This window comes from Salvelinus fontinalis, chromosome 26 (assembly GCF_029448725.1).
Source record: "Salvelinus fontinalis isolate EN_2023a chromosome 26, ASM2944872v1, whole genome shotgun sequence".
Taxonomy (NCBI): domain Eukaryota; kingdom Metazoa; phylum Chordata; class Actinopteri; order Salmoniformes; family Salmonidae; genus Salvelinus; species Salvelinus fontinalis.
In genome coordinates this window covers 28,361,781-28,378,200 of record NC_074690.1, presented here as the reverse complement: position 1 = coordinate 28,378,200, position 16,420 = coordinate 28,361,781, and the positions used below count along the sequence as shown (strand labels likewise).

Genomic DNA, 16,420 nt, shown 5'->3' with positions numbered 1-16,420 from the left:
CCAGTAGCCATCACCAATTCGGCTAAACTAAGATATTTATAGCCCCTAACCAACAAAAAAACTCATTAGATGACAGTCTGATAACATATTTATGGTATGGGATAGGTTTTGTTAGAAAAAAGTGCATATTTCAGGTAGACTTCATAGTTTACAATTGCACCCACCATCACAAATGGACTAGAATAATTACAATGAGCAACGTGTTTACCTAACTACTAATCATCAAACATTTCGTAAAAATACACAGCATACACGAATCGAAAGACACAGATCCTGTGAATACAGACAATATTTCAGATTTTCTAAGTGTCTTACAGCGAAAACACAATAAATCGTTATATTAGCTTAGCACATAGCAATTAGCAGCCCAGCATTGATTCTAGCCAAAGTGAGCGATAAAAGTCAACATCGCCAAAAGATATTAATTTTTTCACTAACCTTCTCAGAATTCTTCCGATGACACTCCTGTAACATCACATTACAACATGCATATACAGTTTGATCGAAAATGTTTATATTTAGCCACCAAAATCATGGTTAGACAATGTGAAATGTAGACAAGCTGGTAAAGAAAATGTCCTTGCGCCACTTAGACAGTGATCTACTCTTATACATAAATACTCATAAACGTGACTAAAAAATACAGGGTGGACAGGGATTGATAGACAATTTAATTCTTAATACAATTGCGTTATTACATTTTTTAATTTATCCTTACTTTTCAATACAGTTTGCGCCAAGCGAAGCTACGTCAAAAAACATGGCGTCCTAAGCCACTAAAATGTTTCGACAGAAACACGATTTATCATAATAAAAATGTCCTACCTTGAGCTGTTCTTCCATCAGTATCTTGGGCAAAGGATCCTTTCTTGGGAGAAATCGTCTTTTGGTGGAAAGCTGTCCTCTTGCCATGTGGAAATGTCAACTGCGTTCGGGATGAACTGAAAAGCGTGCCCAACTTTTCACATCGTTGCAAAAATAAATGTCCCAAAATCGCACTAAACGGATATAAATTGCTATAAAACGCTTTAAATTAACTACCTTATGATGTTTTTAACTCCTATAACGAGTGAAAAGATGACCGGAGAAATATAACAGGCTAAACTAACGCTTGGAACAGGTGCGCGCCGGTGTCCTCTAGGCTCATGACGCAGCTCCCAAAGAATGACTAGCTTCAGAGTTTTTTCATTTGTAGGGCCTGTGAACGCGCAATCGACCCCGTTGGAATCGTCATCACGTAAAGGCATCCAGGGGAAGACGTAAGAAGTGTCCGTATAGTCATAGCAACGACAGTGCCCCTTTAACTGACTTCAGAAGAGTGGCCAACATTTCTCAAATCTGACTCCATGTCAGGGAAATTGCTGTAGAATGGGCTCTGTTCCACTTAGAGACAAAATTTCAACTCCTATAGAAACTATAGACTGTTTTCTATCCAATAATAATAATAATATGCATATTGTACGATCAAGGATTTTGTGGGAAGCCGTTTAAAAAATTAGCCAAATTAGCATAAATAGTCTAAACAGCGCCCCCATCCCCAACAGGTTAAATTTTCTCCCCTTTTCCCCCCAATTTTCATGGTATCCAATCGCTAGTAATTACTATCTTGTCTCATCGCTACAACTTCCGTACGGGCTCGGGAGAGACGAAGGTCGAAAGCCATGCGTCCTCCGAAGCACAACCCAAACAAGCCGCACTGCTTCTTAACACAGCGCGCCTCCAACCCGGAAGCCAGCCACACCAATGTGTCGGAGGAAACACCGTGCACCTGGCCCTCTTGGTTAGCGCGCACTGCGCCCGGCCCGCCACAGGAGTCGCTGGAGCGCGATGAGACAAGGATATCCCTACCAGCCAAACCCTCCCTAACCCGGACGACGCTAGCCCAATTGTGCGTCGCCCCACGGACCTCCCGGTCGCGGCCGGCTGCGACAGAGCCTGGGCGCGAACCCAGAGACTCTGGTGGCGCAGCTAGCACTGCGATGCAGTGCCCTAGACCACTGCGCCACCCGGGAGGCCACAAAACAAGTTTTATTGACTCCAACCTCCAACTTCCAATATCTGAAGACCATCCAGTTTTGATTTCTAGCTGCCATATATTTTCCACTGAGCTGTGAGGTTTCACAAAAGTTCTGAACCCTTCTATTTTTGTAGTTTCTACAGATTGTAAATTAACCGTTGTGTGATGGTCATGTTTTTGTTATTCACCCAATGTTCACAGGTCTGATGGACCCACAATATTATTGGGTTTTTAAAACTATACAGACATAACAATTTACGTAAAAATACTTAATATTTAATACTTAGATATTGACTTATATCAATTACAAGACATATAGACAGCATACATGGTTCATATTTGCCATTTACCTCTGCTAGATCACATTTATCAATAAAAGCGCTATTTTTTTTAGTTGATAAAATATGATTTTTGTAAACAAAAATAAATTATAATCAAGACATAGGTGGAATAAATCCTGTTTATCTTGAACAAATATACACGAAACAAGGTTTATCACTATTGATGTTTATTGCTTTTTACTGAACAAAGTGGAAGGACAAATTTGACAGTACATACAGTATTTTATGGAAATGATCGTTGAGCCCCATTGAAAAGAAATTAAGGCTGGTCTACACACCACATGACAGAGTTTTACTGTGTGTGTTGCAAATGTATTTCTTGCACTTGATGCATGTGTACTGTGTCTTCCTGTCCTTCTTGGGTCCACACACATCGCAGCGCTTCTTCTTGTTGCTACCGGCTGCAATCTAGAATGATGAAAACACTTAGTTCAGGAATTTGACTAACAGCTCACTCACCCATCTCACTCACTCACATATATAGTTATAGCAGGCCAAGGTAGGAGAGTCAGGCACACACGCATGCAACAACATCACTCACACTTACTTCCGGTATTGGAGTTGTTTGTTCTGTGGGTCGGACGGATACAGCACCAGCATCTTCCTCTTGAATCCTCCTCACGATGGCTGCAGAAGCTGGGGTCCTTGGGATATCACAAGTGGCCAGCGTAGGGTTCTTCTTTTGCAGCTTTTGTCACCAGCTTGTCTAAATTGTCCACCCCTCCTTTTGTGGCATTGTAATCCATTATGATTCTGTTTTTTGATGTTTCTGGCCACAAATTCTCCCATCCCTCCCATTTTTTACTTTCTTTGGCACGTATGACACAAATTCCATAATGATTTTCTGGATGGTGTCTAGGATGAACAGTTCAAAAGAAGACTTTATGTCCTGCACATGAGTAACTGCCATCAGCGTCGGCCCTGGTTGCATCCTTATCACTTTGGCAGCCAAGCGGGGTGGCTCATTCCTTGGGCAACAAGACCATTCAATTTCACCATTTTGTTGACATCCATATTTCTCCTCCTGCAGGCTGCTGATTAGCTGGTTGCTGATGGGCTGGTCCTGGGGCTGGCTGCTGACGGCTGGTCCTGGGGCTGGCTGAGGGTCAATCTCATCCTCTTCTTCCAACTCACTGTCAGACTCCAAATTGACAGACATAATCCTCATATTTGGAAAATTCTTCATCTTCCAAAGTGGAAGACGCTCCTTCCACACTAGTTTTTCTCTCTGCAAAATAATTTCAAAGGCCCCCTGAGCAGAGATTATTTTTGCCATACTGATTGATTGTGTTAAGGAGCCACACATGCAAAGCTATTTATTTGTTGTGTCCCTCCCCCAATTTGCACCTGGCTGCGGTAGAGTGTGGGAAAATACTGAATTCTTTACAATCTATCAAAATAATGTATTGTAATAACATTGTGCAGGTTCCCGCAAGACATTGTGTAGTTTCACACACTACAAAGGGTAAAGAGTGTGAGAAAAGTGGGAGACAGGCAGGGAGATAAATAGGTTATTGGTGCTATGTTGAAACAGCAGGCCCAGGGAGGAGGAAGACAGAGTGAAGGCACACAGCAAACCTTTTTGTTTAATATTTACTTGTTTTCACCTACACACACACTTTTCCACACTCTTATAACCCTCTTATGGGTTATAAGAAATCCACTTATGTTATATAAATGTGTAGGGGGGTGCACAGTGTGCACTCAATGAAAGTATGTTATTTTACATGTTCTTCACAGAAAATGAGCCAAGGCCAATGAGTCTCAGGTTTAAAATATAATTCATTGTATCATTTTTATTTTCGTAAACACTGAAAATGGGTCCCACCCGATCACTCCACAATGGTTAAAGATAAACACATTTGCTACGAGTATAATTACGTTGATCAATTTACTATGACTTTTCAAATCACCCAACATAGTTAACTTCAAGTAAATGTTGCATTTTTTCAGCCATTCCTGAACCTGTGACCAAAAACAAGCTACATATGGGTAGTATCAAAACAAGTGATCTAATGATTCTGAGCTGGGATGATTGTTTCCCCCATATATATATATAACATTCTATTGGTTGCAATAATTTTGTATAATAATTTTAATTGAAAAACTTGTTTATTAAACTTGTCATTTAATTCAGTTTACTTCAGGAGAAGCTTAGCTTCCCTTAGCCTTATTGAACACCGCCTATGTGTTTAGGTGTATCACCAACATAATTATAGCACTGTTGAAATGCATATAAGTGTGATGCAGTAAAGATGGGACACACACGGAGGATGGTAGAGGATAAAGCCCCATTCTATACCCATTGCTCAAATTTGCATAATGTCTACTTAGAGGCATGGGAATAAGAGATGAGATGCGACAGAAACATATTTGCTCAGAGGAGAATTGCAGGTATTATGTGGTACATGTTGGATTCAGGTGATTTTCTAAGACATCTGTGGGAGGCGTCAATCATTCATCCTTTGTCATATCTAGGCTTCATACCATCTTGGCTTTCTTCGTTTTCAAAGATTCTCTCCTTTCTTTCCCTCAATCATTGTCAACTCCTGTTTCATTCAAGTGTGCATGTTCTGAGACTGCCTTGTACTTTGACAATTACCTGGCTTGCTGTGTGTTTTCAATGACAGTGATAAGAGGGCATTGAGAGTACACTGGGATGTTCACTAATTAATTCAATGAATCTCTGTTTGGATTGGTGTACTACTGTATAATCTCTAGCAGTTTAGATAGACAAAAGGACCCGGAGAGGTAGATAATATACTGTTTGACAGATAAATGGGTAGGTATTAAATGTGTGTACTAAATAACATATAACCTTTATAAGCCAGGTATGCTGGTACAGAGAAACCGGAGCGTTACTTTTTAGATTTTTAGTCCTAATACAAATCAAGACGTTGTCAGCAAAGCAAGACCGTATTAAGAAAAGACAGAATGAGTCACTCACCATCAGCACCCGTCACCTACCCTACCTGTCACTCACACTCCTCCTCACAATCCATCAACTGTCACACCATCTAATGCAAAGTGTAAATCGGTTGGTGTTTTACTAGCTGACCTCCGGAGTTGGGGTCAGGGATAGGGAGTTTCCCCATTGGCGTGCTAGTCCAATCCCTAAATGGACTGGAATATTTATATGGAATAAACCCTAGGTCTGTTAAACGCAGTTGTTGTATAGTATATTCAGATGTAGGACCTTAATTTAAGCCAGTTTGCTAAAGTAGTATAATAATCCTACATTAACAGGAAATGTTCATTATTATGACGTGTCAGGTAGCCTAGTGGTTAGAGAGTTGGACTTGTAACTGAAAGGACGCAAGATCGAATCCCTGAGCTGACAAGGTTAAAAGTCTGTTGTTCTACCTGTGAACAAGCAAGTTAACCCACTGTTCCTAGGCTGTTGTTGAAAATAAGAATTTGTTCTTTACTGACTTGCGTAGTTAAATAAAGATAAAAAAACAAGTTTATGTAGATTATAATGAATAGTATAGAACATGAAGGCCCGCACACTGTTAAAGCTCCCAATTCACCGATTTATTGACAAGGTTTCAATCCGAAACAGATCTTCGTTCGTTGATTATAATTAATTTAACATTTTTGTAGAGGTTGATAGATTTTCCGCTAGGGCAAATCAAGTCTCACATTTTAAAGTGGAAATTAGACTTTAGAAGACTTTTTAAACCTTGAATACACTCCAAGTTTGCATTTCCTGTTGTGCTGGAAAATTCTCACCATCAAAAGAGTGATGAAATTAAGATCCTACATCTGTAGTATACATCTGGTATTTGCCTTGCTGACTTCAGGCCCCATTTCTCCAAGGAGACAAATATGTTGACTATGCTTTTGATTTTCTATGGCAGCTTCAATCTGACATGGACAAGGGGGATGGAACCCTGAAGTACATTCTAACCGGGGACGGGGCTGGAGACATATTTACTATTGATGAAAACAATGGTGACCTCCATGCCAATAAGAGACTGGACAGAGAGGAGAAGGCCTTCTATACCCTCCGAGCCACCGTAGTCAACAAGAACACAGGCCTGAAACTGGAGCCTGAGACAGAGTTCATCGTTAAACTTCACGATATCAATGACAATGAGCCTAAATTCGCAAAGGAAGTTTACACTGCCAGTGCACCTGAGAGGTCTAATATAGGTATGTGCTCTTTCACTTTAATTTTACCTTTGACATGACAGGGTCATGACCTTTCAATTTATGTTTTAACCTTTGATGATTAAAGATCAGTAAAATTTCAAGGTCAATGGTGCCTTAATGTGTCAAATATTTTGTTTGCTTTTCTTTGAACCATGAATGGTTTTGAAAGTTGATGTGAGTTCATATTCATCCTCAGCCATTATCTTCCGTTCTCAGGTACTTCAGTCACCCAGGTAACAGCCACGGATGCAGATGACAGCATGTACGGGAACAGCGCAAAACTACGATACAGCATCAGCCAGGGGCACCCATACTTCTCTGTGGACCCAAACACAGGTTTGTCTGTCCGTCTGTTTGTTTGAACCACCAGCAATGCTCTTTATTCCTCAAAGCAATTATTACTACAATGAAGAGAGAGAGACAGTAATGTAATGTTCAGAGTCAGACTGCCAGAGCCATTGCTATTCTCTCAGCCCCCTGTGCATTTTCCAAAGTATACTGAAACATTTAATCATTTCTAATGTGCACTCTGGAACATCCTGTCGCTCGTTCTGTGTTTAAACAAATGGAAACAATAAAAGCCTCCAACTGGCAGATTATTGTGTGGCTTAACAACGATATGGTTTATCCCTGATGTGACATGGAAGATGATGTCCCCATCACACCAGAGGACATGAAATCCTAAGAGCTTTGGAAAAAACTAGATGTTTCTGAGGGTTTATCTGAAAACAGTCATGTGGCAGATGATAGAACCCATTCACAGAAACAAAACAAGCCAGGCCAGATGGTCTTGTGTGCTATCTAATGGAAGGTCGGGGCGGTTGCCATTTTTTACTGTTCCATACAAATAATTAGGTTACATACCGGTATTAAATGTTTCTCATTAAATTAAAGCACAAGGTCTTAGCAATGTGAAACGATTATGGTGACCATTTCTTTGCAAGAGGTGCTTCTTTCTCAGAACAGTTATTAGTTACATTATTCCCATTGGTAGTTGTAACTATAGTAGTTGCTGATACAGTATTTAAATAAAGGACATGCACATAAATTAGGTCACTCTAACTATACCCACATCACTTAAATCTGTTTGGCATGGTGGCACCATGAGTAATCCCTACAGGACCAGAGAAGGATAAATGTTCTTAGCTAACTCATTAACAATACATCTCATTATATTATATGACACATGAATATTGTATTCTTCTGGTTTGTCCTCAGGTATCATCAGGACAGCCCTGGGGCCTGGAGAGATGGACCGGGAGAAGCGGGAGCACTACCAGGTGGTGATTGAGGCCAAGGACATGGCGGGCCAAAGGGGAGGCTTAACTGGAACCACCACAGTCAATATCACCCTGACCGACGTCAACGACAACCCCCCACGCTTCTCTCAGAGTGAGTAGAAGACTAAGAGTGAGGCACAATGACTGGAATTATACTGGTGGTTGAAGTATACATAGTAGTCCTAGTATAAGTGGTAGTGTCAGTGTACTGTGTGTGTAAGTGTGTCCATCTTATATAGGGTTAGCTGTGATTAAATTGCAATGTCGGGTCCCACGAAGTGAATCAGCTTGATAATCCTGTTTAGATGAGCAGTGTAATACTGAGTCTCTCTCTCCCTCTCCCTCTCCCTCTCCCTCTCCCTCTCCCTCTCTCTCTCTCTCTCTCTCTCTCTCTCTCTCATGCGCCCACACACACACACAAATGAGAAACATCCCGGAATCTGTTTGACTTTGACAGATTGCTTAAGTCATTACTATTCTGTTAGTGGTTGGATGGTGGAAAGTAAAGGGGTAAAACACTTCTGATACACTCCACACACACAGTGTGAAATATGCCTTCTCACATCTCTCTCTCCACCTTGTCAGTTGATGACACCTTACAGCAGGAGGCTTACACCCCCAGTCAGCACCATGCTAGAGGAAACAGAAACTGTCTAATTGGTCACCATGAGCACAATGTTAATTCACCACTAACACTGCTGCAGGGCAGTGATACAGGCTCACAGGCTCCCTAACAATCTGAATTGTTAAATGTGTTAGCATCAGAAACATGGAAGTGTTGAGGAGAAGCTGGCACAAAAAAAACACTCACTCACCATGCCAAAGGAAGCCAAACAACCTCTTCTATTTGTGACAAGCTTATGCAATTCTGTTCATGGTTCCAGGCTGTCTTGGCTCCATTTTGTTAAGACGCTTTCCTTATACTCTCCAACATAATTAGTGACACAAATGGTGAAATGGGAGTGAATGCTACAAATGCAAATAGTCTAATATGAAGTATCTCAAAGTTAATTTTTTAGAACATCCATTGATTTACATACAGTATGTGTGTCTGTTTGTGATTCCAGGTATATATCAGTTCAGCGTTCCAGAGTCTATAAAAACTGGAATCCCAGTTGGGAGAATCAACGCAGTAGATAAAGACCTTGGGAAGAATGCGGAGATGTACTACAGTGTTGTCAGTGGGGATGGCTTGGACATGTTCGATGTCATCACGGACAAAGACTCACAGGAGGGCATCATTACTGTTCTAAAGGTAATATCTGTTAACCCTGTGAATGACAAAGATAGTCAGCCAAAACTCTAGGGCATATATATCCTATTATCAGCCCTGGATAGGCCTGAGGCCATTAGACCATCACAAACGCTATTATCAAAATACATTTGTACTGCATCATTACAAAACATGAGTCATCTACTATGTTCTATTGTGTCCCTGTCCCTGCAGTCGTTGGACTATGAAAAGACCCGATCCTACACACTGGAGATCCAGGTCCAGAACACTCAGACCTTGGACACTCGCTTCCTGGGGTACCTACCCACCAAGGACATGGCCACAGTCAGGATCGGCATAGAAGATGTGGATGAGCCTCCTCTGTTTGAGAAAGCCAGCTACGTGATGGAGGTGAAGGAGGATGCAGCCGTGGGTACTGCAGTAGGGTCTGTCAGGGCTATGGACCCGGATGGATACAACAGTCCAGTCAGGTTAGTTAGAGCACTGCTTTGTTTTCCCTCCAGCCCACCCATTCAGTTCTCCTGTACGTACCACCCACACCAAGGTCATGGGGAGATTGGTTATAATAATTTGTATCAGGGGTCATTTGATGAGTGTTAAAGGTTGTGTTGCAGTATTTTTTTTAAATGTAGAATGATTAGAGTTGAATCAGCCATCTCATTAAATTTGGAGTCGAGAATACGTTGTGTCCATAGGAAGACTAATGAGTGAAGGACAAGCTGTGTGTTTTGCTCATCTCCACACACATGCACACACTTTTTTTGTGAGTTCTTATCAATGTCCAAAGTCCCTTAATTACCACTCCTCATGGAAATAAACTGAAAGGGCATTCCAGGATACATTTAATTAGATCATTGCGTAATCCGCTGGATGATCAAACTGATAGGGCTGGTCTGTTCTGTGCCTCTGTTCAGGGCTGTTTTCCTTCCAGGCCAGTCAGGGTAAAGAAGAAAGGGAGGACAATAGAGTGATTTAAGTCCCATTGGCTGTTTAGGGCAGATCCCCAGGGTGTGCAGTATTCAGAATAATTTTATGAATACACAAAGAGGGCTGGAAAGACTAATTCCGTGCAAAAGGGTTGTCAAGTGCAGCAATAGAGGTTGTAGGGGAACGGAAGAAAATAGTCCATGCTTTTATTTGTTCTTATATCAATATTTGTATGCATATTTTACAGGTACTCCATTGATCGTCGTACTGATCTAGACAGGCTTTTCAACGTGCATTCTGGGAATGGGTCCATATTTATCATAAGACCTCTTGACCGAGAAGAAGCTGCCTGGCACAACATTTCTGTTATCGCAACAGAGTTCAGTAAGTCTTTCTCAGCTTTATCATGCACATGAATTCACAATACAAACACTTATACCAAGGCTATGGAGTTCAAGGATAATATTCTGTCCTTTGTTGAAACATACAAAACATAATAACATTATACATAATTATTTATTACAATTATTATACATTGTTGTGATGTGTATGTTTTCTACACACAGACAAACCTCTGCAGACCAGTTGGCTGCCTGTTTATGTCCGTCTTTTAGATGTCAACGACAACGCACCCAAGTTCGCCTCTTTCTACGAGACATTTGTTTGTGAAAAGACTAAGGCTGGACAGGTACAGAACATGGATCCTCCACTTACGTCCCATGATAGATTGACATGATTTTATTATTCTCACTGCTATAATTACGTCCATATCCTAGTGACATCTAGAGGTGCTACAATAGGTACAGTATATGCCCAGGAATACCCATGTATGTAAATGGTGATAAAGCACTGTGATGAGTACTGCAGTCCTCTGGGGTAGTGATTGGTCTCCAGGGTCTACTTTGTGAGGCGGCTGATGAGATAATCTATCATGGCAGCACAAGGCAGGTGACAGTAGCTGTCACACATCAAGGGCATGTTTAAATAGGTGCCCAACACATGCCTTCTCCTCTACTCCCTTGCCTTTCATCCCTCCTTCATCCCTCTGTCATTATTCATAATCATAAATTCACTGAGGTGTTTGTGTTTGCTGTGCTTCTGTTTACCAAGCAAGGTCCCTTGAGAGGACTCAATAAAATCATCCACAATATATCTTCCACAATGGTTATTTATGCCACCGATTAAATAAACATATCAATCTGTTTGGTCTATATAGATGGTCTATATCCTAGAAGTTTAGCCTCCAATTTTTCCTCTGATGTCACAAACCGGGGGAACCAAAGAGCACCTTACTATTATTATTATTGCGATCTGAGAGCACACAGATTGTTTGTTTTTTATCAATCTGTTTGTTTATCCCGTAAACAGAAGATCCAGACGGTGAGTGCTGTGGATGCAGATGACCCGGTGGGTGGACACAAGTTCTTCTTCAGTCTGGCTATGGAGGGGGCTTACAGAGGCAACTTCACAGTCAAAGACAATGGCGGTGAGTACTGTACTGTAGGATATTTTGGGGTCTCTATCACACCTGTCATCACCTGATATTATAGTGAAGAAGACCAAGAAGGAGAGTGATGAAGTGCTGCATCAGATGACCTGGCCTCCACAATTAACCGACATCAACCCAATTGAGATGGTTTGGGATGAGTTGGAGTGCAGAGTGAAGGAAAAGCAGCCAACAAGTGCTCAACATATGTGGGAACTCTTTCAAGACATTTTAGAAAAGCATTCCATGTGAAGCTGGTTGAGAGAATGCCAAGAGTGTGCAAAGCTGTCATCAAGGCAAAGGGTGGCTACTTTGAAGAATCTCAAATATAAAATATATTTTGATTTGTTTAACACTTTTTGGGTTACTACATGATTCCATATGTGTTATTTCATAGTTTTGCTGTCTTCACTATTATTCTACAATGTAGAAAATAGTAAAAATAAAGAAAAACCCTTGAATGAGTAAGTGTGTCCAAACTTTTGACTGGTACTGTATGTTGTTTCTCTCCCTAGATAACACAGCTGGCATCCTAACCCGGCGCTCCAGCTACAGCCAACTGCACAAGAGCATCTACCTGGTTCCTGTGTTGATCACGGACGGGGACTTCCCCATGCAGAGCAGCACGGGGACGCTGACGGTGCGCGTGTGCACCTGCGACCGCGAGGGAAACATGGAGCTGTGCAACGCCGAGGCCCAGACCAGCTCAGCTGGACTTAGCACCGGGGCCCTGGTGGCTATCCTGCTGTGTGTCATCATCCTCCTCAGTGAGTATAGCTGTCTGTCTGTCTGTCTGTCTGTCTGTCTGTCTGTCTGTCTGTGTGTCTGTCGGTCTGTCAGTCTCTGACACATCTCCATCTCCAATTTAGTCATTCATATTAATGTATGCAAACTGTTTGGAAAATATGTCTTTAATAAGAAATTTCACAGGTTATAGTGTAGTTCAATTTGCCCCTTCTGTATAACACGCACGCACGCACGCACGCACGCACGCACGCACGCACGCACGCACGCACACACACACACACACACACACACACACACACACACACACACACACACACACACACACACACAGGCGCTTCTAAGAAAAGCCCTACATTTCCCAGAAGATAGCCTATTTCACTCTTGGCTGTCTACAGTAAAAGTGTTATATATAGAGGATCAAAACAAGTCTGAGGGGATTGAGATTGTGGACAGGATAGTAATTCAACAGGACTGGCAGTAAAATTAACCTTTTATACACCAGGAGTTACTTTAATACAACATGGAATGCAATTACCCCAATATATTATGTCAGCAGCATTAACTACATATACAGTGTAATGGAAATGCATTTATTTAAAGGTGCAATATGCAGAAATCTCTCCAACATTTCATAGTTTCTAAAATATTAATAGTTAGCCTCATTTCAGTTTATGTGACAAAATAAGCAATGTATAGTGTAGAGAATCATTGTACCATCTAAGTAAATATATTTACAATAACCAAAAATATTGTATTTTCAGGCTGGTCTACAAAAACAAAAGTAAAAGACGCAAAAACGAAACTTGAGAACGGGAAGCATAGAAATAGCACACATAGATCAGATCTATTACTTCTTAGACTTGCATTCAATGAGAATGACATATCTGTTACTTACATTTCTATATTTGGTCGGATCGCCTAAAAAGTTACATATAGCAGCTTTAAAATGTGGCACCATTCTTGGTTATTTATCAGTTAGTAGTTGCAATCTCATTGCGATGTTGGAATTAAAACCTTTTTCAGCATCTCTACTGCAGTCGTTTCTAAATTGTTACTGGGCTGTGGATACATGAAGCAGGCCGTGTTCTAATGCAGTGTTCACTGCAGCATGAGCAGCAAGCTAATATGAAATCACCCAGCCCTGAACAGCAAACCTCTCTCTAACGCTGACGCTCCATCTCTCCCTCTTTCTTTGTGTCCATCTCTGTCTCTCTGTCCCTGTCTGTCTCTTTCTCCCTGGTTATCTCTCAGTGATCATAGTGCTGTTTGCTGCACTGAAGAGGCAGAAGAAGAAGGAGCCTCTGATCATCTCTAAAGAGGACGTGCGAGACAACGTGGTCAGCTACAATGACGAGGGGGGCGGAGAGGAGGACACCCAGGCTTTCGACATCGGAGCTCTGCGTAACCCGGAGGCCATCGAGGAGAGCAAACAGAGGCGGGACATCATCCCTTCGGGCACTCTGTACCCCCCTATCAGACGGACAGCCATCCCGTCGCGGGACAACGCAGACGTCCGGGACTTCATAAACCAGCGGGTGCAGGATAACGACAGTAACCCCACTGCCCCCCCTTATGACTCTCTGGCCACATATGCCTATGAGGGAACCGGCTCAGTGGCTGAGTCTCTGAGCTCCTTGGGGTCAGCTTCCTCTGAAGGGGACCAGGACTACAACTACCTCAGTGACTGGGGGCCCCGCTTTAGGAAACTTGCTGACATGTACGGGGCTGAGGACAGCGACCTTGAATCCTAACACACCACCTGAACTGTTTGTGCGTGGGAGCTAGGAGGATGACCTATGAACTATGACTGACTGTAATCTGTCTTCTCAGAAAAGAGGATAAATGTTGCAGCCCAAGTTTTTTACAAAGTGCCCTTTTATTCCTTCCAACTCAGTAGGCCATAGTTCCTTCTGACGGCCAGACCAGACAGAGACTGTGCAGCTGTGTGGATTTTTTTTTACTGCAAGGCCGACCTTTGAAGAGAGGATGAACTTCAGTCCCTCAGTTGAAGTTAAGAACCGGAGTTCAGTGTAAAAAAAACTATAAAAAGATACATTTATTTTTCATTTCTGTTTACGTCTGTCACTCTATGCTGCATTGGAAGGAAATACAACACTGATTACACATTTCTCTGAAAACTTCTGTGTATTCTTAAGTGATATCTCCTTTAGTTCCTCTGTACTGTTACTGAAGTGCAATATGTTGTACTTGGTATATTTGTGTGTTTTAGTGAAATGGAACTTTGCTTTTCCAGGAACAAGGAACTGGAATTGAACATATCTTAAGATATTCTTCATACCTTTTTTTGAAAAGTCCAAATTCTTAAAAAGGAAGGAAAGCCCAGCACCAAAATAAAACATTGCTTCATGAATGTTTACGGAACTGAAGAATGGACAGCCACTCTGTACATATGCTCTATTCCTCTATCAAGCCTTCTGTTACACAGACAGTTCACTATCTAAGAGCAACTCTCTGAAAATGTGATTTGACACAAGAACTGTGTGTATCTATCTCTGTACATGATGATAACTGAAGAAATGGAGGGAAATGAGGAACGATGCACCAAGATTTACAGTGAATTTCAGCAACATCTGACAACATTAGCATAATCCATAATCAGTCAATCATCAACAATCAATCATTGTCATATTAGACGCGATTGTTCCAACAATATACACACACATGTGGTTTACTTACATCAAGTTAGCACAAAAGCCCTCAAGGTGAATGAACATGTCATTCATATTATCTTACATAATAGTACTTACCAAGGAAAACAATCATTCTTAAACATAATACCCGAGTCATGCATTTGATTAGCTAAAACAACATGTAGATTCAGCATTGGATTGGAAGTGCTGTCACAAAGTACAGGGAGTTTTGTCTGAAGGTGGGAAGAGATTACTTCATTTTATTATTAAATATGGATCTTAAAAAGCCATTGACGAGGTCATTTTGAAGCAACTGCAGAGAAGGAGATTGATTGACAATGAAAAACAGATAGTCTACCTTTCTGTGTTCATAATACAGTTTATACCTACAGAGAGCAAGCATTTACATTAAGAATGAACTAACACCTTTGAAATGAACCAAAACTATACATAGCATCTGAAGTAAATATTTCATTTAGCCATAATGTGTTGGCTAATTGTTCTGTTCTCTCTGTGCCAATATTGGATGGGAATGCTTTTCACTCTCTCAACTCATCACACTAAATAGCTAAGCGAACATAAGCAGTCACTCCAAAACAACTTCAAAATGAAAGAAGCAAAGACGGGATCCAAAGGATCAATTACAGCTGATCTGTGCTTCAACATTAAAAGTTTTGCGGATAATGATGTGTTTTCTTTGGAGTACATCATTCTGATTTGACATCAGGACTTTTCTCAGTAAAATTGTTTGACTAAATAATGGTAAATACTGTGGTTGAAACAGTGCTTTGTTGCAGTGATTTGGGAGCGTAGCGGATGTTCATGATGTATTACTTTGCTTTTTATATTGTGATTTTAAAAAATCTATATTTATAGGACACATGCTGAATTAATATTCTTGAAACACAAGCGTCCAGCCAATATCACTGTTTTGATGTCTTTTGGAGGTGTACAATTGTATGTTGATACTACGGCTACATTACATGTTATATTATGATGTATTAACAATTGTCCAATTTTATCATAATAAACTTTTCCAGTAAACTACAAAAGAAATGGTTTTATTTCATTATCACCTCTTAGCTGTAAAGTCCCCTGTTTAGGGGACCTGCGTGGTTCTGGTCTGGGTTTCCACCAATATTTTTGCTTATAAATTGATCTGTGGACACCGTAGATCAAAATAGATAGCCCTGCTTCCCATGGACACAGTAGTCTATTTGTTGTGCCTGTGTGATGTAGGATGGGAAATCTGTAACCATTTGAAGCTGTGATGTCCCTCCTACCATTTCAATCGCTCTTCCAACTGTCAATCAAATCCTGGCTGAACCCTACCTCACAGCCACTGACAAAGCACATGCCTGCAATCCTTACATCGTAGCGCAGCAGGGGAGAGTGGTTTCGTCACTGTAGTACAGAGATCGATTTATAGCCATTAATCTAAAATAATTCATTGATTTTAAACAAAAAGCACTGTTTCTGTTTGTCATAGCTGGACAAGATTAATATGATGGGGGCAGATGTTTTGATCAAGAGAGACCTTCATAAAATATGCACATTTTCTCTAACACTAAACATACAAATA

The 16,420-nt window shown here is 41.1% G+C and overlaps 1 protein-coding gene across 1 annotated transcript in view; it reads left to right on the top strand.

The window, feature by feature from the left end:
* Positions 1–15,882, top strand: part of LOC129824054 (cadherin-6-like) — a 35,152-nt gene extending 19,270 nt beyond the window's left edge. The window contains exons 3-12 of the mRNA XM_055883341.1: positions 6,219–6,513; positions 6,730–6,849; positions 7,732–7,905; positions 8,861–9,048; positions 9,241–9,497; positions 10,202–10,338; positions 10,521–10,642; positions 11,323–11,440; positions 11,956–12,207; positions 13,439–15,882. Of these exons, the coding sequence (XP_055739316.1) occupies positions 6,219–6,513; positions 6,730–6,849; positions 7,732–7,905; positions 8,861–9,048; positions 9,241–9,497; positions 10,202–10,338; positions 10,521–10,642; positions 11,323–11,440; positions 11,956–12,207; positions 13,439–13,938 (2,163 nt within the window). The 3' untranslated portion in view covers positions 13,939–15,882. The remainder of the gene's footprint in view (positions 1–6,218; positions 6,514–6,729; positions 6,850–7,731; positions 7,906–8,860; positions 9,049–9,240; positions 9,498–10,201; positions 10,339–10,520; positions 10,643–11,322; positions 11,441–11,955; positions 12,208–13,438) is intronic.
* Positions 15,883–16,420: the final 538 nt, after the last annotated feature.